The following is a 27,743-nucleotide window of genomic DNA, read 5'->3' as shown; positions in this document are numbered from 1 at the left end:
TGGGCTAATTCATAAATAAATAAATTATATTGTTTATCAATGTTCTGTGCTGTTATGTATTTTATATTTATGAATCTTTATTCTGTGCAGAGCTGTTGATACTATCTTAATTTTTATTTTTCATTATAAGATGGCGACAGTTCTTATCTGGTCTGAACACTATGATGAAACATTTAGGAAGAAACATACAGATCACCAGAGCCCAACTGGATGCCAAAATTGCAAAGATTTCCATGGCCACAGTGTATTTACCCTGAGCACTGAGGTACGCTGGGATAAAAGACACCCAGACACTGAGGAAGGCCAACATGCTGAAAGTAATAAACTGGGCCTCATTGAAGTTGTCAGGAAGTTTTCGAGCCAGGAAGGCAACAATGAAACTAATGGTGGCCAGAAGAAACAGATAACCTAGCATGGTCCAGAATGCAATAGGTGACCCCTCATTACACTCAGCAATAATGAGTTCAGGTTTAGTATTAGTGTTATATTGTGGAAATGGAGATGCTACAGATAACCAAGTGATGCATAAGATGAATTGTAGAAGGAAACAGGTAAAAACAATCATGTAGGACACTTGGGGACTGGTCCATTTCCTCAGATTGCTGCTTGGTCTAGTGGCCATAAAAGCAAACACCACCATAATAGTCTTAGCTAAAATGCTTGAGACACACAAAGTGAAGGCCAGGCCAAATAATACCTGACGTAGGAGACATTTCTGGTAGTCGGGGTAACCTATAAATACTAGAGAGCACAAAAAGCAGAGACACAGTGACATCAATAGAAGACAACTTAGAGAGTAATTATTGGCTTTCACTATAGGTGTTTGTCTATGCAAGATGAAAAGCCTCAAAATAAGAGCAGGAATAAGTGAAGATATTATGCTGGTTGTAGTTAAAGTTCTTCCCAATGCATCCTCATAGGATAGAAACTCCATTGATTTTGGGAGACATCTAGATTTCTCAGGATTTGGCCACTGATCCCAAGGACACCGTATGCAGGTAATTGAATCTGAAAGATAGAACATACATGGTACCGGTACACATCTACATGTCATTAATGTGTTGAGTGATATTTAAAGGAAACATTGGGTCTGAGAATATAAAATTGATCTCATACACCTACTAACACTATAAAGTATAAGAATACATAAAACAGTGTTTTAAGTTCAGTTTATGCAATTTTTTATAATGAGCAAATTTAAATAGATTAGTTTTAGTCAAATTGATATAGAGTTTGTTTATATTGTATATTAAATTGGAGGAGTCTAAGTGCAACTTAGAGCTATTTCCCTTCCACATGTTTGCTGGCTTTCTGTCCTATTTTTTAGTCCTTTCCTGACTTTGCAGTGTCATTCGTATTCTCTGCCACTAAGTGACACCTCCAAGAAACTGCATTGTGAGAGAATGATCACACCTCAGTTATGTTGACAACAGAGTGGTGGTAGATAAAGCTGAAGACTATGGACAAGAGAAGGAAAAAAATGACATTTTGAAATCTTGTTCTGAAAAATATTCTTTTAGTATCTAAGCATAAACTGGTATACAATTTCATGCGTCATAATAAATGGCACGTTTTCCCCTCCACCAATCATTCTAAATAAAATATTTTATCAACCCAGACAATATGCTGTATTGTCCTACATTTCAACAAGCCTCAGAAATTATGTACAAGGCCAGAAAAAGGCAACAATATTTGCAGATCTAATATGTTGCATTGTGCATCTATCACTGGTAGTCTGAGTCAACTTGTGTATACAGTATTATGATGAACACAGCTGTGGCAAAAGTTCTGCTGGGGAACAGGCTGTTTAGTAGGTTTCCACTATTGATTTACAATCTATGGAAAGCTATACTGCACTGCATTTACAATAATGCATTTCACCGGACTTATAATCTACTAGCTGAAGCACCCAGTGTTGCCCGGGTTTAAATCTTTAAGACATTAAGTTATTTATGAGTTGGATGTAACTGGTAAATAACTAGCAGGCTCTCCCAACACACCATTAAGGTGGCTGCCCAGTGTTGTTTTTGTTTTTATATTAAATGTCATACAACTCCATCCAGTGGAAGACCTAGAACAGGCTCCCTGGGTGAAAGTGTGAGGTACGTATTTCTGATGTCTACATTTCCTACATTACTATAATCAACTGGAAAATTCTGTTGTTTACAATGTGCACATGTTGTAAAGATTTACCACCAAAAAGACAAGCTAACATATTGTCAGGATCTGCCTGCAAGCTTATGCATTACATGCTGCTTTGCCTGGCAGCACCTGCCTTTTTGTCCTTATTATTGTATTTGTATTGGTAGTACCTCCATTCATCAGAGGTGTTGCTATTGTGCCTTATTGTTTGCATTAGGGGTTAACCTGCTCACCAATTATTCCTTGCATCTGGGTGTGTTCTCATTTATACCTGTCATTCCCAGCATACATTGCTGGTTATTGTTGTCACATCCTGTTGTTGCATTCTGTTGTTTCTGCCTTCTGCTGTGCTTGTGGTTTTCATGCTGCCTGGGATTTTCCATATCACTGCTTACCTGCTACCTGGGATCTCTCCGTATCACCACTTACCTACATCAGTCATCTACCCAGTATTTATTCCTGCATTTTCCTGTATGCTCAGTATTACACCATCAGGTTGTAATTCCAGCAATAAACATTGTGTTTTCACCTCATTCCTGGCTCTTGAACTATACTTTGTATTTGAACCGTGACACATATCCAACAGGTGTGCTAAAATGTGCGACAACACAAAATGTTGGCAGTGAGGAATCGCGTTACTTAACTTAGCGACGGAGAGATTGCCGGTTTTAAAGCGGCTATGCCAGGACCCGGCAGCAAACCCTAATGCTAACCCTAACCTTATCCCTAACTGGAACCATAAACCTAACACTAAACCTGATCCTAACCCTATTTCTAACCCTAACTGTAAACCTAAGAGTTTTTTAGATAATCTATACCCGGGTCCTGGCATTTCCGCTTTAGAATTGTCCATCTCTCTGTCGCTATGTTAAGTGACGTGAATCCTCACTGCCAGCATTGTAGCACACCTGTCGGATACGTTAAATGTCTTTTCCTTTACAACATGTGTACATTGTAAGCATCAGAATTTTCCAGTCGTTTAAAGTAATGTCGGAGATGTAGTCATCACGAAAATAACTACCATCGGGGTCAAAGTTCTGGCCAGCGTACACCAACAGGAGATCCAATCTAGGCCTCAACCCCCTAGTATGTTTTCTGGGATCCAATGTTACCAGTCTGTGAAGTTTTCGTCCAAGTCCATCCAGTGGAAAGCTCAGAACAGGCTCCCCGGGTCAAAGTTCAGCCCAGCATACACCAAAGGGAGGTCCGACTGGATCCCTAACCCCCTTAAAACCTGGCCAGGATCCAACTGGACCATCTTGTGTTGGTTTCATCCCAATCGGTGGAGGGGTGGCCAAGATATTGACCAACAAACAAACAAACTTCTTCTTTCTATATATATATATATATATATATATATATATATATATATATATATATGGATGACTATAACTTAAGGGGTGATGCTGTTTTGTGGTGTGGTTGGGGGAGGACTGGAAAATGCAAAATTCTGTTGGTGAAATACTACATCAAAATGTGATATAAGGTGAAAAATAAGAGATCAACTTTCAACAATATGCTTAACTCTAAATAGTGTATGTACATTGTTATGAGGAACTAATGCTACAGATGGAGTAAGTGTAAGTTAAACTAATGCTCTGAATGTGAGTTAGTAAAGCCAATATGAATTAACATGTTGCCTTTTTTAAATGCCATCATGGGAAGTGTCGCATGATTTCATTTTTCAGACTTGGAAGATCACTACAAATATGAATAATTAGACAAAGTTTTAGAACTGAGCGTTAGATCCTATATTGTGCTTAAGCACTAAAAAGTTACTGAATAACAGATTACTCAATTTGGTTCTGGAATTTGACTATACATATTACCACACCTAGCTATATAATAGTCCATGTCCATGTGTTTATCATGATGTAAACACAGGGCAAAACTGTAACATTTTGTAATACAAAAGTTACATTAGCTATATAAACGTCAATAAAATAAAAATTGCTATCTATTAAAAAAATCTCCTGCCAGATGGATCCTCATAATAATTTAAGGATGAACATATATCTCTTGCCACACCCACACTTATCAATCTTTAAATGTACAGAGTGTAAATTATAATAAGTTGGAGCTGTAATGGGTCCATACAAGCCCTTGTATTTGTAGGTAGTTTGGAGTCATGATACAAGATATGATATAGGCACACTGCTATGTATAATTCTGCTTCATATTACTTACAAAGTAGTACAAGGACTCCAGTACAAGCTTCAAAACTATCTAAATTTTAGCTGGACAATCCCAATTTGCAGACCTCGAATGTTGTGGAGCTTTTCATGAAACAGGTTGGAGTTTTGCCCTAAAGTGGTTGATTTTGGCTGGTTTGGGGTAGGGTTTGGCAAGATTGAATTGGGCTCAAAATTTGTCAAAACTTTGCACATCTAAATGTTGAGAGGTTTGCTAATATGCTTTGTGAATCTAACACACTTTTGGAGAATGCATTTATATAATTTTTTTACACAGATCATCTAATGTCACCTCCAGAAGAATGGGATTTTTCAGTTCCAATGTCTCTACTATTTCTGGGTAGATCAGAAAACCCTTGACTTACCTGTCTGGTTAGATATTTCTCCTTGTAGACATTGGACACAATCAAAGCAGCAGACAGGTTGTCCTGTTCTAGTAGCCTTCCTGAATCCTGGAGGACAACTCTCACTGCAGACCGAGCGAGGGACCTGGGGATAATATCATTTTAGTATGGTAATGCTTTTTTTTTATAAAAAAGACAAAAACATTTTACTATATAAGTCTAGTGGAAGCAAACATTAAAGGAGGTCTGTTTTGGGGGATAACTCAATAATGTTTTCTGCTAGATTATTGGAGCATTATTTACTTGCAATAAATACCAGAAGTACTATATACATTCTAGTTACACACTGGTTAGTTTATGGACTAGTTCAATGCTAAAACTTTTTTTTGCAATAATACAGGGTTATATGAGGACTATATATATATTGCTGTGTATTTTAGGAGCAACCAGCACATTCTACTTCTATTACCGAAGGACTGTACTTTTTTTTAAAATGATGAACTGTTTATTTTGTTGGCGGACGCCATCTTGGATTCGGTTCTGAGCATACGCAGACCCTTCTTTTACATCCTTCCTTTTACATCCTTCTGTATTCAGTCCTAGACTGATGGAGTTTCACTCCCCCTCATTCCCCCAAATTTTAATGCATCTGGGCAGGACAGATGATGCCAGATCTGTACCCGATTTTGCTGCTGGAATATTTGGCTACCTGTTATTCTGCTATATTGCGTCTCTGCATCCTGGTATCCTGGTATCCTGGTATTCTGCAATCCTGGTATCCTGTATCCATATATTTTCTAATGATCCTGTTACGCAGCATCATATGCTTCAGAGCTAATCTTGGTATCCTGGTATCTGTATCTTTTCTACTGACCAGCTTCATCTGTTTCTCAGCTGATCTCAGTATAGGGGTATCAAGTAACCTCTTTTATACAGCAGATCCTTGTATCCAGGGTTCCGTTGTATGCAGAACTCTCCTTGTTGACAATCCATTCTCTCAAATTGGTCTCACCAAGTACTCATCCGGAAAACCATGACCTGCGGGGTGAACAAGCAAAGCCCAAACCTCCTTGTGGGATCCTTGGCGAACACGTTCACCTTGTTAGACTCTGTGCCTCAGAGGTGGGTTCAGTCAAACCACAGAGACTGCAAAGAATCCTATTGATTACGCCTAGTTTTGTGACACATATATCCTGGGTACATAATACAGGACTCTTCAAATTGAATGGGCCCATCCGTACTGGCATACTTAGTATACAGTAGACAAAAACAAAAAATACTGTCAGTTACCAAGCAGGAAATAAAAAAAACAATTAACCTAACAGAGCAAAAACGCCAATAAATGCATGTGGGGTATTGACAGATAAGTGTATGTCTCACTGTCCTTGTCTCCCTGTATTTTGGGATGTGTTCCCCATTTTACAGGTAGGTGCACAGCTTTTTACTCCAGGCAAATGGGCTTGAATTCTCAAGCTGTTTGGAGGAAAACCAGCCTTGTTCATACACTTTTAAAATAACTCTTTCATTCATAAAGTCAAAACAGGCGGCTGACATTTCAGCCTCCGGATGGTTGTGATATTGAACTCTTTTGATTCAAACTATTTTATTTAAGTAGTGGCTCTTTAAAGGACTGAAGCCCAAATAAAGCTGAATGAAACAAACCCCGAGGTTGTGTTATTTGGATCATCACTCGCTAGACGGTATAGATCAGTAATCAGCAACCAGTGAGGGTTTGAGAGGAGTTGGGCCACGGAGCATTGTCCCCTTTAATTAAAATGGCTGTATGTGTTGATCCTGCCTTTTCAGGAGGCACCGGAGGGTACACATAGTTTGAGCTGACCGACACTCTTTTCTTCTTGCCACCAATTTCTTATGTAAAAATCAATAAATATGTGACCATCATTTTTTCCCAAAGTAAAATGCTTGTTTATCATTATTTATGATCTTGTTCTGAATATGGTTTACACATGTAATGGTGTTTTGTGGTTTGAAGCAAAGACATAAACCATTAGGGTGTTTATAGGTATTGGATTCCCTTTTTTAGAGGAAGATTTTATTGCTTTTTTATTATTATTAAGTTCAAGGACTCAATATGCAAACACTACACTTTAATTTATACATGCATTATTTGTTACTCCAGTGTTTGCATTCTTATATATAAAGGAATGCATTCAAGTTTATTTAGATATGCTATTAAGTGCAGTTTTGCCCAATATTATTTTATTACTATTATTATTATTAGTAGTAGTATTATTATTATTATTTTATGTTTTCCATATTACTAGTGTTTTTACATAGATTTGTGCTTTTTAACTTAACAAAAAATCTGGGAAAATATCTGAAGAGACTGAAAACAACGTAATGAGAAGCTTCATTCCTACAACATATAGTAGAAGATTTTGTATAAACAAGTTTGACTTGTTAATTTTTTTGTGGAGCTGCATTTATAAATGTTTTTAGTTTTATTTGTAACAAAACATTTTGTACATATATTTTCACATTAGATAACTGAAATATATTGGTCTTTAACAAGTTAGACAGGGATAAATTGTTCATGTTAAAATTATTATGCTACATGTGTATATTTATTTCTCGCACATTTTTTTAAAATTGTGTTATAAAAAACTTATTTAAACTTCTTTTCACTATAAACTAGCAGACTGGTACATATTTGATATATGTACATAAACTTTTGTTGTCTTTCATAATTTGATATAGAAGATTGGTACATACCCCTCTACCAATTAGCCACTTGATTCACATGTATCAGGCCCATAGATTAGCAGAAAAATATTTGAATAATAATACACATGTGCAGATGACCTGGGGCTTGATCTGGGGTCTCACCTGTCGTCCTCCCATAGGCCACAACAACAGACTTGAGTTGATGGCCAGAGATTGATCAGGATTTGCTGTAGGGCTATAGTTTCCGATCTGAATCTGCTTTACAGTCCCTTCTGGACTCAGTTGCCAGTTCACAAGATGATAGACTGAAGGAAGGTCTCCATTCTTCTCATAGTAAAAGTAATTACCACTACTTAGTTTGAGCCTAACTTTCCTGATATAGTAGGTGAGCTGTGAAGATTGGGAGAATAAGAAGTTTATTTGTGGACAGAAACAGAAATAATAAATTAAATGTATTATTATTATTAATTTTTCTTTATAGGGCGCCACTAGGTGTCCGTAGCACCTACAGGGACAAACAAAATTACAATACGAGGTGAGACAGCACAGTACAGTAAACAATAAGCACAGTAACTCAGTGAGCTCAAAGCACAGCTAGAGAGGCGGGGGAGGGGAGAGGGGAAGGTCCGCATACGACGGAGCCCAGGAGGGAGGGCACGGATGACAGGGAGACCGCCAGAGGGGAGAGGAGGGAGCAAGAGGGGAAGAGGGGAAGAGGGTCCTCGGGGAGGAGGGCTAGGCAGCTGGAGAGCAGAGTTAAAAGTGGTGAAGACAGGAGGAGAGATGACCCTGCTCAAAGGAGTGTACAATCTAAGGGGTGGGGTAGACAGACAGAGAGACACGGGGGAGAGAGGGAGAGAAGGAGGAACAGAGGATAAGGATAAGGGAAGGGGAATGAAGGGGAAGAGGCAGAAGAAAAAGTAGGGAGTTAAGTGGGAGACTGGAAGGCTTTAAGAATAAGGTGGGTTTTTAAAGCCCATTTGAAATTGGACAGAATAGGGGAAGTTCTGATGGAGGGAGGGAGCTTGTTCCAGTGGAGGGGGACAGCGCGGGCGAAGTCTTGGATACGCGGGTGGGAGGAGGTGATCAGGGGGGAAGAGAGGCGACGATCATTGGCCGATCGGAGAGGGTGGGATGGAGCATGAATAGAGAGGAGGGTGGAGATGTAGGGTGCTGTGGAGTTGGCGAGGGCCTTGTATGAAAGAGTGAGGAGCTTGAACAGGATTCTGTAGGGCAAGGGGAGCCAGTGAAGGGATTGGTAGAGGGGGGACACAGAAGAGGAGCGGCGAGAAAGGAGAAATTTACTTGTTGTTCCACAATATTGAATCAATCAGTTGTTACTAAATTGAAAATGCTGTTTTATACAACCAAACACCTGGCAATCATAAATAGTATATGTGGACATACTGTTTTTATATAATCGTATTTTCCTTCTAAATCTTTGGCGTAAAATTACCTGCCATGGTTTGAAATTCCAAATGTCTGCACAGTTTCCACGAGAAAATGGCCCTTCACCCTTCTTACAACTTTTCAGATCTTCCAAAGCTTTAGCCAAAACAGTTACAGAAGTATATGTGTAATAAGAATATTTTAAGCTGATGATGTAGGTGGAGCTGTTCTTCACATCATCTAAATGTTCTTCTCCTGTGCATTCTTTTACTATGGTCTGCGAAGAACCAGTAAGGTTTTTCCCATAAAGAAATTCGCAATTGAAAACTTTTTCCCAATACAAGTTCACCCAGTTCTCCCCCATAGACTCTGAGGGATGTATCTTGCTGAGGAACTGACTTATTCCTGGGACCTCATTTTCAACACCAGCTAAACCAAGACTTCCAGATAAGATCTGAAAATATTTTATTACTGATAATAAGGGAGACCTGGACCAACCCGCATTTCCTATAAAAATCCTCCCTGTAATGTTCTGTTTCAACATTTCATTCACAATAGGAACAAAATCAGCTTCAGCAGAGAATACAACAACCACCTTAACTGTTGACTCCTTAATAACCTTGACTATATGTGGAGCATTGTTATTTGGTTGACCTAGACGAATATATTCGGTAAAAGCTACACATGCTCCAGCCTTTATTATTTCTTGTTTTATCGGCTGAATTCCAAGAAGACCATAATCATTGTCTGTAGCTACAAGACCAATCCAGGTCCATCCAAAGCTCAAAACAAGCTGGGCCAGTCCCATAGACTGTAATTTATCACTTGGAAAAATCCTGAAGAAAGATGGAAACATTTTCTGGTTACTGAGCAGGGAAACACTTGAATATGGACTGATCTGAAAGTAGAAAAAAGTGATATTATACACATTCAGATAGAACATAGTAAATCTTTGAATCTCGTCATCTATTTATATAGCGCTACTAATTCCGCAGCGTTGCACAGAGAATTCACACCTTGCCCAATGGAGCTTACAATCTAAATCCCCTAACACACACTCACACACAGACCGAGAGAGACTAAGGGCAATTTAATAGCAGCCAGTTACACTACCAGTATGTTTTTGGAGTGTGGGAGGAAACCGAAGCACCCGGAGGAAACCAACACAAACATGGTGAGAACATATAAACTCCACACAGGTAAGGCCATGGTCTGGAATCGAACTCATGACCCCAGTGCTGTGAGGCAGAAGTGCTAACCACTAAGCAAGTACAACACTGTTCTTTCATTTGCAAAGCAAACCTTCTTCATTTATCTAATTGCCACCTAGAGGCTAATGTAGAGCTGGACGCATATGTGTGAAACGTATGTATAAAAAAGCGCACATAAAAATTTATTTGCATACATAATTTTTTTGGATGCTTGAAAACACTAGCGAATGAATTTGTTTTACCTCAGGTGTAAATCAGACATACCTACACCAAACTCAACAAAGAAAGCAGAGGTGCATTGAGCGTAAAGTATGCCCATTTTAATATAGAGAGTGGAGCCTACGCTGCATATTTCCATAAAGACTGATAGCATTTAGAAAGTACCCCTTACATAATTATCCTTGAAAACAGTGATTCTAAATTAACAGTGCATATGTCTTGTGTATTGAAACATCCCCACAGCAAACAAAAACTTACCTTGACTATTATGCATTTAACATGTATGTTTTGATTGACTTTATTGTGCACTGCTAATTTTCTGTCACTGTCCCACTTGTAAACAATAAGCACTTATTTACTTTAAATGTTACCGCCTTATTATCTATATGTATTGTGTACTTTGACTGCACCACCTTGACATAAATAACAATGATAATAATAATTAATTCACTTGATAAGATTAAATAATAGATGATGTTAGGGAACTGTTGTGGTAGATGTAAAAGAGCTGACAATCTAGTGTGTGATGGAAATGGAGCAACCCACGTCCTTTAGAATGTTAGCCTGAAGGACCGAGAGGTGCATTTAAGCAATGGACTGACGGGATGGGTGGAATGTGTATATAAAACGGTTAAATATAACACACCTATATTGTTGACCCTAAGGCCTACTTGACCAATGTTTGCACTTAAAGGTTGCATTTGGTCCTTTGGGACAAGGGTCTACATCCATTTGATCTCCACTGTATATATCTTTTTGATTTAGTCACACCCTTCCTCCAATCACTCTTGCCTTGTGTCTATAGTTCCTCTACCTGGTCCAAATTCTTGTATGTTAAAGGAGAAGTTGGCCAACATGGCAACTTTAAGAACTTATCATTGACGAGACACTTTGCAGATAAAGGCAACAGCATACATCAATATATATATTACCTGATTAACCACCTTCTTCTACCCCTTAGGAAAGGAGGTGATGGGATAAATATTTACTACACTTGGAACTACAGTGCATTTGTAGACTGACTACTATAAATCTTTGTGGTTTGAATGATAATTTAAAGTTAGGATGTTTTCTGTGAGGTTTTGTTTATATGTTAGTGGGATACTAACTTTACTGTAGGTGACCTCTGATATTTAATGTTCCTAATTTTCATCTGCAGTTTTATGTTACTCTACATAGTCAAATTATTTGTATTTTATAGCAACAGAGTTCAGGAACTGCTACAGGGTCTGTGGGGGATTCCACATTACTCTTCAGAGTAAGTCTTGTTGCCTAGCAATGAACAGACTCTTTGCATGTACTCAGCGTCTCTGGAATTGGATTGATTAGTGTGAAAGAACTGATCTTGGTGTTTCCTAGTGTTTATACTTGGTTACTTTCACTGGCTCAGTGCCCCTATTGAAAGTCTGTCTGTAGACTAAAATGATTGTTGGGAATAGATTATGTGACAGTTATGGAATAGACGTCCGTATTCAAAAAGGAGCGGATCTAAAGAAAAGTATTTTGTTGAATCCATATTCAAACGTATATGGGCACTAATTTACTCGATGACTATGGTACTAACGCAATTACATGACTTAACAACTCGCAAGGGTAGCAGAGCGTTATTTTTTGCCCCTCTATTCAATTCACCGGCAGACGTACGTTTGTGTTCGACATGCATTTGTATTGCCAATTGACAGCGGAACGTACAGGCGTGCAATTCCTTCCCTACACTCATGTGTTATTCTTATAGTTATAATTTCATACTAACCCTGCTTATTAACCCTTTGTAAGATGCTGCATGAATGATGTCTGTATGATATTGTCTGATATGAAAAAAACTTACAGTGGGTGAAATAAGTGTTGAACACATAAACATTTTTCTCAGTAAACATATTTTTAATGTGGCCATTGTAATGAAATTTACCCCAAATGTCAGCAACAACCCTTGCAATCCACAGATGCAAACAAATCAAAACATAGATGTCCATAAATTAAGTCTTGTGTAATAATGGGAAATGACACATGAAAAAAGTATTGAACACATGAAGAAAGGGAGGTGCAAAAAGGCATGGAAAGCCAAGACACCTATCAGTAATTAGAAAGCAATCCTGCCAGCTGGTTCAGCCACAACTGATGACCTATAAAAAGGTGTCTCATTGCGAAGGTGTCACACAAGAAACATCTCATGATGGGTAAAAGCAAAGAGCTCTCTCAAGACCTTCGCTACCTTATTGTACAAAACATACTGATGGCATTGATTACAGAAGGATCTCTAAACTGCTGAAAGTTCCAGTGAGCACTGTTGGGGTCATAATTTCGGAAGTGGAAAGAACTTCATTTGACCATAAACCAGCTACAACCAGGTGCACCTCGCAAGAACGAGGATTGAAAAAGAATATCAGATAGAGTTGTCTAAGAACCAATGACCACTTGTGGAGAACTTCAGAAATTGTTTCAAAGAAAACAATAAGTAATGCACTCAACCACCATGGCCTCTATGCACGCTCACCACGCAAGACTCCGTTGCTGAAGAAATAACATGTTGAAACTCGTTTAAAGTTTGCTGCACAACATTTGGACAAGCCTGTGAAATATTGGGAGAAAATAGTGTGGTCAGATGAGAGCAAAATTGAACTCTTTGTATACCATAACACACATCATGTTTGGAGGAGAAATGGCACTGCCCATCACCCCAAAAACACCATACCAACAGTGAAGTTTGGAGGTGGGAACATCATGGTGTGGGGCTATTTTTCTGCACACAGTACTGGCAGACTGCATTTGATTGAAGGAAGTATGAAGGGAAAAATGTACAAAGACATTCTTGATAAAAATCTGCTGCCATCTACCAGGATGCTGAAGATGAAACAAAGTTGGACATTTGAGCAAGGCAATGATCCCAAACACACAGCCAAGGTCACTCTCAACTGGTTTCAGAGAAAGACAATAAAGCTGCTAGAATGGCCAAGCCAATCACCTGACTTGAATCCAGTTTAAAATCTATGGAAAGAACAAATGATCTGAGTTTATAGAGGAAGCCCACGGAACCTTCAAGATTTGAAGACTATTTGCGTTGAATAATGTAGCAAAATCACACTTGAGCAATGCATGCGACTAGTTTCTCCATACAGGAAGTGTCTTGAAGCTGTCATTACCAACAAAGTCTTTTGTACAAAGTATTAAATAAATTTCAGGAAGCGTGTTCAATACTTTTTCCTTGTGTCATTTCACATTATTACACAAAACTTTAATTTATGGACATCTATGGTTTGATTTCTTTGCATGTGTGGATTGCAAGGGTTGTTGCTGACATATGGTGTAAATTTTATTACAATAGCCGCATTAAATATATATTTACTGAGAAAAATGTTGATGTGTTAATACTTATTTCACTCTCTGTATATGATGATAGTGGGAGAATGGCTATGCTGCCATATACTGTGTGATTATAATGACTGTGCTGCCATATACTGTGTGATTGTAATGACTGAGCTGCATATACTGTGTGGTTATAAGGGCTGTCCTGCCATATACTGTGTGGGGATAATGGCATAATGGCTGTGCTGCCATATACTGTGTGATTATAATGACTGTGCTGCCATATACTGTGTGATTGTAATGACTGAGCTGCATATACTATGTGGTTATAATGGCTGTCCTGCCATATTCTGTGTGGGCATAATGGCTGTGCTGCCATATACTGTGTGACAATATTGGTATAATGGCTGTGCTGCCATATACTGTGTGAGGAAAGAAAATGATTATCACCCAGACAAACTGTACCTTGTTTCTCACACTAATAGGTAACGGGCAACTATACTTTTTATTCCTGGTTCCTTGTGTTGCAGTTAATATCCTGACAAAAGGAACAAATGTATTTCATATATTCAGTCATGTTCCAAATGTCCCTTCATTATATTACAATTTTACCTTGGTACACATTTTATTGACAAAAATAAAACACACAAAAAACAAAGAACTTTTATATAAAATAGTTTGTAGAATAAATTTAACAAGCAAAATCTAAAAAAAAATGTAAGAATATACATATTTTTGAATTTGTTTTGATAATTTTTAAGTTTTTAAACAAAACATGGGTGGGTGGGATGTGAACTTAGGAGGGTGAGATGCGTACTTGGGCGGGTTGGAGGTCAATTTGGGTTGGATGTGAAATTGGGTGGGTGGGATGTAAACTTGGGTGGGTAGTATTTCTTCGTCGACTGGAAAAAAAATAGAACATGTTTTTTTACAATCTCAATCTTATTACATTTTTAAAATATATCTTAGGTCTATGAATGTACTTCGATAACACATTTTCAAAGCTCAGCAGAGTTCAGAAGTGGTACATTAAGGTAAAACTCTCTCCAGAGGTTCATGTTATACCAGAGAGACTACTACTTTTTCGAGGCATATGCAGATTTAATGGGAAAGGGGTATTGATAGGCAACATACATGTGTTAGGCCCATGATGTCAGACACCTGTGGGAATGGCAATAAGAAAGTCTTTTTGAGGACTACACTTTTATGCTGCTGTTAAGAGTCGCTCATTGCCCCCAAATCCTAATTGAGCAGCCGCGCTGCTGCGATGGCTCATGCTTCTGTCCAAGCTGTTGCACAGGCAGCGGCGATGCCACTTCTCCTCTCTACGTCCCAGCTGTTACCAAGGCAGCCGAAAAGCTTCTGTATTTCTCCACCCTCAGCTGTTTGACAGGCAGCCAAGGAGTGCGATTGCATTTGCAATCACGATTGCATTCACCATTGCAGGCTGGTGGTGTGCTCCTTCTCCTTCTCTGATTGGCCCTCTTTTATTTAAAAGGAAGGGAGGGCTTAGCCTCTGTGCCGGTTATAGCGATTTTGCCCTACAATAGCTGTACCTGCTCTCTGTCTGAGCTCTGCTTATTTGACCACCTGATACCTGATACTTTGACTTTGTTATCTGAACCACTCTCGTTTGCTGCCTGCCCTTGACCCTTTGGCTTTGATATATGTACTACTCTTGCTCCCTGCCTGCCCCGATCTCCTGGCCTGTATTGTGACACTTTGTGTTTGCTACTAACCTACGATCTTTGGCTTGGCTCCAGTTACTCTTTGCAGTCTTCCGTAGAGTTGCTTCCCAGCTTGGAGGACGGGTGGAGTATCCAAACTACATTTTGGTTCCAAAAGGTAGTGAGCGATGGTTCAGGCTGCCATGATGGGCCACTGACTATTCTCTGCCAATAAGAGTATGCAGGAGTGGACGTGTGTCCAGGTGTGTAAAGAGGTCAGGTGACTCACTGCATAGCCTGAATGCTAGGTTAGTAAACTCTTGGGACAAGGCTACATTTACGGTATTTCACTGAAAATTTCCCAAATGGAAAAGCTTTGTATATCTATGACATTAGGCTGAGAAATAATTCTATGCCTTAACACCTGTCCATAATATCATTGTCTACCTCATTAAAACACAGTTGCTAAAATTAAACAAATCAAATCACATCCATCAACAATACCAGAGATGGAGGAAAGTAATGTGTTACCAACACATAGTGGTATTTTACTGCACTAAAAACTTGTCCCATATTTTTGTAATAATGTTTACTTGCTGATTATATGGTGAATTGTGACTTATTTATAATAGTAGAAATCATTTCATGGTTTATAAATACATGTTCTTCAAACTTCTCACCTGTGGGTATGTGAAAGTCCCCAAAACGTGAGCCAAGATGATGGAGTTTGCAGAAAGTCTGGAACCAATAACGGCAGCAAAATATGATCTAGTATTACACCGGCTGTTGGAGCTGAGTGTGGTGGTCTCAGTTAGGAATTGTAAAGCTCCTTGTAGTTCATAATGAGGTATATTACATGTGTCGTACATCTGGAACCCTAATGTTACATTTGAGAGAATATTGGGATCCCTGTTGATCTCTTCAATGGTGTGTATCAGAGTCTGAAGCTGTTGGTAGAATTCCAAACTGAACCTTTAGGATAGAGAAAAGATTACGTAAGACGTTTTACCTTTGTTCCTTCATTTTTATTTATATTACATTACCGTTTGTACAGTATCTGCTAAAATATGATCTTATTACTCAAAGACATTTTAACTGTTGGAGCATAAATTGAGGCCGGTAATGCTATATTCATTTATACAGCCTAACTGCAAATTACATTGTGATGCAGCTTTTAGCATGTGTTTAACATCCAACTTTCATATTGAATATACTGTTACAACATGTAGCAATGGAAGAAGCAAAGTGTCATAATGGCTCATTTGGAAAGGCAAAAAGCACAGACACGCAATCTCTTCATTTGCACAAATGAACCCACTGCCATCCTAATGCATTTCAGGGTGTACGCCCGCTTTCTGATCTTGGAACACCCCATAAAAGGGGGATGTTCACATAGGGCCTGATTCATGAAGGAGCGCAAAAGGAACGTATTGTGCGATTTTTTTAAAAAGCGCAAGTACATCGTGGCATATGCACGTCTGTATTCAAGGTCCAACGAATAGAGGCATTACATTCCTTGATGAATATGGTACTAAATAATTTATTTATTTATTTGCCCCTCTATCCAATTCAACAGCAGACTTACATTTGGGTACGACATACATTTGAATTGGCGATTGAGAGAGGAACGCAGAGGAATGCATTCCTTCCTTAATATACTGAAAACTTAGGTTTTAATGTATTAATTAGTTGCTAGAGATCTTTATTTTTTAATAATTCCCAGTGTGTTATATAGAAATGGTTATGTGCTCTATTGAGGAATATGTAGTGTGAGGAGTAGATACACTGATCTATTTTGTACAGTTAATTTAGGGTGGAACAATCCTGGTTAGCCATCTATATCTTTCTTACGTGTTGTATATCACTCAGTCAGTGATACCTAATTGTTTAAATTAAACCCTGTAGCATAATAAGAGAGTGATTGCATACATAGAGGAGAGTGATTAGGGATCAGCTGACAGTAATAATAGCAATGTTTTACTATCATAATTATCATACTAACCCTTCAGGACTTTGCCCGGGCTGCTCCCCTGCTGTGGAAAGATCTTCCACGTTCCATCAGGTTAGCATCTACTCTCAAAGGCTTCAAGCGTGCCCTTAAGACTCATTTCTTTATTCAAGTCTATAAGTCCTACTCCTAACTTCCTTGTCCTGGCTCTCTCCCCCAGTTAGTACCACCCGATTTGTGTCCCCCCTTCCCTTTAGGATTTAAGCTCTCATGAGCAGGGCACTCTTTCCTTGTGTGCTCCTTCTACTGTTCCTTCACCCTCTGTACCTCTTGGCCTGCTTCGCTAGCCCTGTTTTTCCTGTCTTCTTAAGCTTTATCCTTCTTCTCGATGATTTCTACCATCGCTTTCACTATCTGTCCCAAATATAATCTGATTTGCTTTACCCTGTCACCTGTGTTTGTATATATTTTTGTATCATGTTGTGTCTTGGTTCTGTTTTCTGTATATGTAATGAACGGCGCTGCGGACCCTTTGTGGCACCTTATAAGTCAAAGATAATAATAATAATAATAACAGTACCCATTTATATGATGCAGTATGTACACTGTTTGTGTGAGATTGAATGATATAAAAAAAACATATTCAACATACTCTATACCTTTATATGATTAAATTGGTGTTCTTCATACCAGTTGGACAGAGCAAAGCCTCAATATCTATATTCTGCTTTTGGCTCATAAGGGATAGCTAGTGGCCTCATTTTTGTCCATAATGAAAACAGTAATATGTAGTATGTTTGGATCTGCCCCTCACCCATTAAAAGCTTTGTATGATAGGTGCATCATATGTCTCTATGATATTGCCTAATAGGAAAAATACCATATTCAACATACCACAAAGGTAACAGTGTATATCAATACGCATTTTCTTAACAAAAATAAAACATACACATTTTTTTGCAATAAATATATATATATTTTTAATAAACTAATTTTGCTTGGAAATGTAAATAACAAACTGCAAATCAAATTCTGATTGAAAATAATATTTTTCTAATATATATATATATATATATTTATATTTATATTTCTGGATTTTCTTTTGTAAAACGTGACGGTGGTATTTGTTCTGCGCCTGAAAAAACAAATAAAAAAAAAAAACATTTACAATCGTAATCTTAAGACATTTTGAACACATATCTTAATGGTATGGATGTACTTTGTTCACACATTCTCTGCAAAGGTTCATATTATGCTGAATATAGCGGTAGCCAGAGAATGCATTTTGAAAGCACATGCAGATATTTTTTTGGGGAGGGGATTGATTGGCAACAAACACTTATTAGGCTCATGATGTCAGTCACCTGTGAAATGGCAATCTTTTACTAGGCCTAGGGAAAGACACATTTGGGAAAGAAAGGCTTTCTGAGGGCTACATTTTTATGCTGCAAAACAAAATATTTTAAATTATAGAACATTAAAATATCAAGATACTTACATACTTCTGCACATGCCTAGGATGGCCCTGACTCCTCCCACATGGACTTCTCCACTGTCACCAGGACTCCCTCCCAGGTATTGGCCCTGTTCTCTTGCTGTGTGGAAAATAGGGAAAGGGATTGGTCGGGGAGTGGAGAAAGGGATTGGTTGGGTGGTGCTGAAAGGGCCGCCTCCTCCTGGGCCTCCAACCTCGCCTCTGGATGTTGACGGCGTAGGCGTTCTGTTGGAAGAAATATGGCCCATTTGTTTTTAAATAAATGTTATCTTTGTCTCACACATACATAGAAACATACAGATAATGTTAGATTGCAATATGAAATATCCAATACCACACTAGAACCATCATTGGCGAAATTAAACACATGCCTACACTACACCACTTTCATATGGACTTGACCCGGGAGGTTTATATTAATCACATGCTGATTCTGCAACATCAATATTACATAGCAGGCCTTGTACTTTGTGCAATGAAAGTTATTATAAGCTTTGTAATCGGCTAGATATAATAGTAATATTCTCTGGGAAAAAAATAATAATTGTGAAGCTAAACCTTCTAATATCACTCCAGAATTACTCCCCTCATGTCCCTATGCGCCTCCTAAAATCATTCCAGTGCCGCTGGAGTTGAAAAATCTTTTGCTTGCCGGTGCAGGTAAACTTTTGCAGGCTGCATTTTTGTCTCTGTTACTAATGTACCAAGAAGATGGGGCAAGAAAAGGGTTTGTTAATGCTAGAGAGGGCCCGGAGCTCCATTCTGGTGATGGTAGCAGAATGCGTGTTTGCAAGTGAATGACACTTTTCAACACTCTCCTTTATGATTGGCTCTCAGGCCGTGTGTGGGTGTGGGCAGGTCAGTCGCGGTTCTCTTCTATACCATATTTATAATGGTTGATTTTCATCTGTCAATCAATTACAATAATCAGCCAAACACAGGCAATTATTGGCATGATAATGCTCACCCACTCACACACAGAGGCAATCGCAGGAGAGCGCACCTGCATACCCATTATAACAGCTGGAGAGGCAATCATTCAGCCCTGCCATGTTGTGATCACAAACTTGTGATACAGCTTCTGCTTGCTGGAATCAGAATCAGCTATTTCTGTGTGGCCTCCATTTCCTTCAATTTGTGAGTACAAGGACATATTAGGGACAGCGTATATACAATGATAGACTTTTTAGTAAATACTGACTTTTTTCCCTGTTTAGGATTGTTTGGTGATGGCTGATCCAAGGTTCACGATTATCTGACTCTAAGCAGAGGCTAATAAAGAAGTGGAAGTTGCTCAATCAATTTATAGGCTATAGCAGGTGCTTGAAAGGGTGGGGTTATCCTGAAAGGAACAAACACACAGAGAGATCCCCCAGCACACTGCTATAGCCAGCAACAGATCTGCCATTTCTACTGTAGATAAAAATGCAAAAGTCTTAGTTGCACACATTTGCAAATGTATGTTAAAGTCACCCGCCACTCCACGGCGCTTTTGCTAATAGGGTGGTCCTAACTCTAAACAATGAGAGTCCCATATATTTGGGCCATACATATGTGTTTTTAAATTGACAGCTTACTTACCAAAGAGGTACCCCAGAAGCCTCCAATAGCAATCCAATGTCAGCACTCCCCCTCAGTTACTGACACCAACATGCCTCTCAGACAGATAAAGAAGTGGAAGTTGCTCAATCAATTTATAGGCTATAGCAGGTGCTTGAAATGGTGGGGTTATCCTGTTAATTTATATCAATCTAAGCAGAAGCTGTCAGATTTCAGCTCAAGAGGGGTTGAAATGCTGATACATCTGGAGGTGGAGAGGCTGCACCCAACCAACTGGCAGCTCTCTGCCCCAACTTAACAGCGAATATTGGAAGTGATCACTGTGCAGGTCAATGCCGTGACTCTAATTTAAAGATCGGTGACTGAGGTCAGCATTTTTTTGTTTTATATAAAGTTATTACAGTGTGCTCTGTATACCTAGTACAGTTATTCTAAAATTTGAAAAAATCTAAAAACATTGTCCAAGTTATGGCAGACCAACATCTTTGCTAATTTTAAAGACTTGTACATTATCATTCCTACTGTTCTACCTTCTTTAAGTCTTAATAAAGGTTTATCACTTGGTAGCTTTCTGTTGTTAGTATGTGATTTAGGCCCAATATATTTCTATCTAAATGTATGTCTGCACAAGTCTTTTAAAATGATTTTTGACAGTATACATTGCAAAATTTCACACAGGTGGCAGGACTTTAAGCGTTGCCTCAAGGACAAGCTCAGAGACCACCATAGGCTTGATAGGGGGACAGTCAGTAGTCCCCCGGCTTCCTTGGGCCTTAGTATCCTGGAGACCACAGCATTGGCCTATATAGATCGTGGGCCACATAGACACCGGCGAGAGCACACCCTTCCCTAACCACACTACTATCCCCCAGTGGTGAGTTTCCGATGACAATACATGCATAAAGAATTCCAAAGACTAATGTTTTGATTACATAAATATAAACACACCCACCAAAATAGAGATAATTTTTTGTTTTTAGAAATATACACTTGCATTTCCAGCACTTGCCAATTTAAATGCAAATGAAATTCCTAAATCCTTTGCACTTGTACTGCAACCTAGCCAGCCTATTGTTTAATCTGGGCATGGCCTTCAAGATTACTGAGTATCTTCATGGATGTCTAGCTAATATTCCCCTCAAGCCAAAGATTTGATTTTTTTAATATACAATTAGTTTGTGTAATTTTTGATAAACATGACCCTAAATATATACACAGACTTTCAACAAAATATTTTTAAAATAAATAAAAGAATGTTATGAAATGTTATGAAATCTACTAATATAATGCAAAAACGTGGATGCTATGGACCCAAACATAGATGCTTATGTTATTTTTTTTCTTCCACAATGTTAGTTGAAGAGGAAGGTGCACAAGATGAAGAGGATGCCACCGTGGAGGACACCTGTGATGTTGAAGAAGTTAGAACCCTGGATGAGGAAGCAAAGAGCAGTGGGCAGCCTTCGAACCTACAAAAAATTTATTCTGACATGTGTGACTCAAATAAAAACTTGGAATCAAACACCAATCAATTGAACACAACCCTCACTCTTTTCTTTCACACTTTTCAAATCATAGACACTTCCTTACCTCATCTCACCAAATTCATTCCACAGTATGTCACCAGTAACCCTACTGCTCTTATGCCACATGTTTCCCCTCCTTCCCCTATGTCACATGATATCACTCCTTCCCCTATGACACCGGTTTCCACTCCATCCCCTATAGAACATTTCCTCCTTCCTGCCTCTATGTACATTTCTTCCCTCAGGCCCCTATGCAACATTATTCCCCTCATATCCATATGCCCCAAGTTTACCCTTGTTATCCTCCCCAAGTTTACCCTCATTATCGAACCCAAGTTTACCCTTCTGGCCCAATGCCATCTTCTGCCCATGTGCCCTCTTTTGTACCTCTGCTGCCCCTTTGCCCTCTGCTTCCCCTATGTCCTCTTTTTGTCACAACGCCTTCTGCTATCCCTCCACCCTCTGCTGATTCTTCACCCTCTACTGTCCCTCTACCCTTTTTCCCACTTTACTGTCTTTTGCATCCACGCTCTCTGCTGCCACTCTGCTCTGTTTTGCCTCTCCACTCTCTGTTGCACCTTCACCCTCTGTTGCACTTCCACACTCTGCTGACCCACTGCCCTCTGCTGCTCCTCCACCCTCTGGTGCTTCTCCGCCACTTGATGCATTTACCGGTGGATTCAACATCATGGGTGAGCGGTAGTAAAAAAAAGACCAAGCGATACTTACATGTAAAGTATAATGAAATATCATATTCTTTACAGCTGGAGTAGTCTTGGGAATCTGGAGTACTAGGATCCACCAAATTTAAAGGGTGACATGAAATTGATGTTGAATGGAGAGAGGGAAAGGAACGCTCCCTAGGTGGAAGATGTTCCTGTGTTCCACCTGATTGTAAGCCGCCTATGAAGGTGCAGGTCCGTGTGACAAGAGCTGACCCTGCAGGAAAGTCCTTATTGGAAGCTGTAAATCACCTCTCCCCTGATATCCACTGGAGGATGTTTAGAGGCTCTCCAATTGTAGCTGTGTTAGCAGGTTGGAAGTGTTCTTTATAGCGCCACATCGCTCGGCTGAGAAGTGATGAAGATGAAAGAATGTAAACGGAGCTCGAGCAGCCCCACAATAGATCAAGCACACCTTACGCGTTTCATTGCACCTCATAATATCATCATGTATGTATGTATGTATGTATGTATGTACTGCTTATAAAATATGCACCTGTCTCTGTGGTTGAAGAATCCACATATGACCCTTGTCATGTCCGATGCTGATTTTTTTCTGTATGTTATGGGATTTATTCTATTAATTTTTGTACCAGTTATTATACTTTCTGTTTTCTTGTATGCCACATATATCAGGCAATATGGAAACTAAGGTGCAATATAAATAAACAATGATGATAATGAGGAGGAAATTTATAGGTTTTATTTTAGAATTTTACATTTTTATCTTAAAATGCTGCTTGGCTTATCCTTATTTTTGGCTGAGGAGATATCAGGGGATATATTTACTAAACTGCATGTTTGAAAAAGTGGGGATGTTGCCTATAGCAACCAATCAGATTCTAGTTATCATTTATTTAGAACATTCTTTAAAATAACAGCTAGAATCTGATTGGTTGCTATAGGCAACATCTCCACTTTTTCAAACCCGCAGTGTAGTTAATATACCCACAGGTGTTTCTCTAATTAAAAAGCTAGAGTGACTGTAGAGTGCCTTTGAGGGGTGACAACTAGTTTTTCTTTTTTTACAATTTAGTAAAATATATAAGATTTCATAGAATTTTATAGTGACTTCACTTGAGAGCACAAATATAGCTGACTTCTCCTGCTATAACATTTTCTTATGTGAACAGGAGAAATAAAACATATTTGCCGGATACAGGGAAGATGGCTGGGGTTTTGGGGCTGCATGGGACACACACTGACAATTTCAGCCCTGGCACCGCTCTTATTATAAAATTTCATGGGTCTGTGCAGTGCCAGAGGCATCGTTTACAGAGCACATTTTAAGCTTCCCGCCTCTCAGTGACATCAGTTAATTTATTTACTGCACTGAGCTAGGCGCAGGAAATTTAGAACTGCTCCGTGCTGCACTGGTCGTACAGAGTGAAGATCAAACCAGGGGATAGGGCACAGGGCATACTGTGCTTTGTGTGACACCTTGGCACTAATGACTCTCAGGGAACCAGTCCAGAAACGATTAAAAACTGTGCTGAACTAGCAGTTGTACACCCTCCATGGTCATGCTACACTACCACATTTCTCATAGTGTACATTAGGTAAGTGTGCAAATGGCACTAACCATTCATTAAAAGTAAACTAAGAACTCTTACCACCTATATTGCTGCAGTCCTAAACAGGTGCACTGCAAATTAATAAGAATTTGTCAGGAACAGCCACCGTTAGAGTCTAGACCACTCCTGGATTTAATATCTTATCATACATTCACATAGTCAAACTATATATCATCTCTAACTTGTCAGGAAACCTCTCCTTAATTATTCAATTGTGCAGACTCTGTGCTCTGGTAGCTAAACAGTTAACACTTCACACAATGGTATCTAAAGAGTTAACCCAGCCAAGCAATTTCTCTCTTCTAAACAGGCAGTGAATTTGTTTAGAACAATAAGGACATCACTAATTAAATTTTTAGATTTAATATACAAAAAGTACAATGTTTACAGTTTATTAAAACAATTAATACACAATTGACATACAAAAAAAATTGCATAACAGTTATAAAAACAAATGGGATGAAAATACAGTGAATAACTTACATATAATAATATGTATGCCTGGGGTGGTAGAAGAGATGGACAGTCCTTCAATAAGATTGATCCCCAAGAGCTGACACTTTGTCCATTCACAACACAGGTTTGTAAGCAAAATCCAATAGGACGGCATTCATAGGGGCAGTGTGGATGCTAATGTGGGGGCAGAAATGTCTACTGGGTGTCAGCTAGGGTATGTTCAAAACTATTCCAAAAGTTTTGATCTGTCTTAACTTTTTTCAGATACAGCCCAGAAACATAATTCATCAATAAACCGGTCATAATCTCCCGCACATTTAAATACCAAACATACCCCTCCAGAGAGGGCTGTCTCATGCTCTCTCCTGGACCTGGCAAGTAGAATAGAAGTAGGAGGCTCCATATAAAGAGGAGCCGGCTGAGAGCAAGAACGTGGTTAGCAGCCGCATGGGGTGAGGGATTTTATCCATGGCTTGGGGACATACTGTTTGCAGCAGCAGATGGCAGAGAAGAGACCTGCACTGGAAATTGCATGCTGCTGATCGCTTCCAGCTCCAAGCACAGGTTTATCTTCTCTATTTCTGGCGGATACCTAGGGGCACACATGCATTTCTATCTAGAGACCCCCTGACCCTACATGATCAGTGTTTCTCTGTACCAGACTTTTGCCGCATGCAAGGTGAAAAGTATTGTATTTATCACCTGTCAGGGTTTGGCAGAACTGAGTTACGTGGAACAGAACAGCATAAAATAAACATACACAAGCATAGAAGAAAAAAATATGTAGAGATGAATGACCTTAAATTATTTCTTAAAGGAGAGTCACTCTCTACCTCTATAGAGAGGTACTGCATAATGCTTGGTAGGTGGACTAATCACACTCTGTACCATCATCATTATCATCATTTATTAATATAGTGCCAGCAAATTCTGTAGCGCTTTACAATTGGGAACTAACATAGTAATAATACAATACTGGGTAATACAGACAGAGAGGTAGGAAGGTCCTGCTCGTCAGCTTACAATCTACAGGACAATGGAAGTTTGATACATGAGTGCTACAAATTGCATATTGGTCCAGCCAGAATGCAAATCTAGGCCTATTCACCAACTTGGCCTTAGTCCTTTCACAACCTGATCCACTACCAAGGCACTGCCATACACAGGACTATCTATACACCATGTAGCTCAGACCTCTACATTATTTAAACATGGAACTACCTTTTCCAGACCTCACCACGTTCTCACTCCCAGTCCTACAAAAAACTCATGTGTGAACTACATAATAGCAATACATTTAATTGGTGTACAAGCTTCTGCTTAGTTTGGTTTTCAGTGCGCAATGTCTGCCATTACATTGTTGTACAAGTCCTAAGCAGACTTTTAAACAGACATAAAACCAACAAGACTTTAGCGGGAAATATTTTAGTAAGCTGCACACTAGTGTAATCTAAACGCACAGCAAGAACTAGAACAATGTAGCAAGGGATATATACATAAAATTGAATTATGTCACCACATTAAAAGTAAAATAAAACTAGTTTATTTTAATAATAATAAAGCGTATGAGACTAGACCTGTAGCTGGAGCAAGAGATTTGGCTGAAAAACAAGTACTTTTGAGATGCTGAGCGCTTGGATCGGATGCTGCTACATGACCTTGCAATTGGCATGCCCCATCTGTACATTGACTATTGCAAAACACCTCTTCCCCGCACCATTTCCTCCCTGAAATCATAGGCAGTAGTAAGCGTCCTTTGCGGCCGAAGATGAATTTAACGTGACTGCGTTATGTGACGTATGGTCCGATTTTGTGCAGAGGGATTTTGCAGATGATACACAAAACCGTCAGATAACTTCCTTGATGAATCAGGCCCAGGTAAGTGCATTGCTTACAGATGGCACTTGTGTTTTGGAGTAGTACAGGGCTAACTAACTGAACTACAGCTTATATACACAATCAGATATACATCAGACACTAAAAGAAATTCACTTATATCATAAGATTTACTTACAGTGTACACAAGGTCTTGGGTGGTCTCACATTAAATGTAAGTTTTTGGTAGATTTTGTCAACATGAATTCCTAATAAGACTCCTATCATGATATCTCCAGGTTGTGTCATCCCCTCCAGCACTGACAGAGGTGACAGTCTGCATCTCTGATCCATGGAACAGACAATTAAATTGAGAAAAAGCATGACATTCAAATACGTGGTATATGAACGGTCCATATTTTGCTAACTATCCAGTAGATCATCTGTAAACAGAAAATACACATCATCGTTTAAGTTTACTTTACCATGTTCATCAAATGGGTCACCTAGCATCATCTGGGTACTGTGTGTGTATGTGCAGATTTCAGGTATTAGAAATGATCTTGTAGAACGGATGTGAAACCAGTGACTTATAAGTTTGGTCTGGTCAATCAATTTACCTGGTCATCCACAGGTGAGTCCACTAATTGAAACAAAATACTTTGTCAAATGGAAACAAAAAAACTTATTTTATTTTACTATTTTGTCATCTAGCTTAAACTCTAAAACACTTATGACCTTTGTCAATCTTTTTATTCTTGTTTTTTATTGTACATTCTGTGTGTTCTATTTTTTAATTATGATGCAGAAGTGGTCTCTCCTATATTTCCTGGTAGACTATGCAGTACCCTGCATGGTCCTGTTGACATGCAATATGGGCCTGAGTCATTAAGGAAGTAAAGCCAGAAAAATTATTAACTTTGCACCTTGGAAAAATCTTGTTGCATTGAAGGGGGATGTAAATTTAAAATGTGATGACAGATTTAAAGTTGGGGTAGGACATGCCCTAGATCAACTTTAAATTTCAGTGTACAAATAACCTATCAAGTATTTGTATGCTACATGAAAAAGCAGAAGGTATTTAACTTATGTGCAAAATAAAAGAAAAAATAATTTGCACCCATTGCATTGTAACATGGTTTTGTCCAGGAGAAAATTTACTCATTTATTTTTTTGCCTTACTTTCCTTGATGAATCAGGCCCTATATATACAGCAAGCTTAATGTACTTAATCAAGATAGTGAAATCATGTGCTTAAAAAATTATGAATGTGATCTTGAAACAATGAAATAAAGCATTGCTGGTACTATGTGGGGTGTGTATATAAGAGGGCATGTGTGAGGTCGTCATCTTGGTAAGTGTATACTAACAAAGTGTATATGTAAGGATGAGTTTCTACAAGGTATATGATAGAGGTAAAGGTAAAAAAAATATCAAACATAAATTCTCACCTAATCATTAACCGCAAAATTCTTATTTGTGACCACTGCATTGC

The 27,743-nt window shown here is 38.8% G+C and overlaps 1 protein-coding gene across 1 annotated transcript; it reads right to left on the bottom strand.

The window, feature by feature from the left end:
• Nucleotides 1-106: 106 nt before the first annotated feature.
• On the bottom strand, nucleotides 107-22,349 carry LOC142150549 (extracellular calcium-sensing receptor-like). Its single transcript, XM_075205747.1, has 6 exons — nucleotides 22,177-22,349; nucleotides 15,833-16,124; nucleotides 8,820-9,650; nucleotides 7,526-7,753; nucleotides 4,700-4,823; nucleotides 107-1,008 (listed from the first exon to the last, which is right to left on the bottom strand). Exons 1-6 carry the CDS (start codon nucleotides 22,347-22,349, stop codon nucleotides 107-109), a joined length of 2,550 nt encoding a protein of 849 aa, XP_075061848.1.
• Nucleotides 22,350-27,743: the final 5,394 nt, after the last annotated feature.

This window comes from Mixophyes fleayi, chromosome 4 (assembly GCF_038048845.1).
Source record: "Mixophyes fleayi isolate aMixFle1 chromosome 4, aMixFle1.hap1, whole genome shotgun sequence".
Classification (NCBI taxonomy): domain Eukaryota; kingdom Metazoa; phylum Chordata; class Amphibia; order Anura; family Limnodynastidae; genus Mixophyes; species Mixophyes fleayi.
The sequence above is the reverse complement of the archived record's forward strand: the minus strand, read 5'-3'. Positions and strand labels throughout refer to the sequence as shown.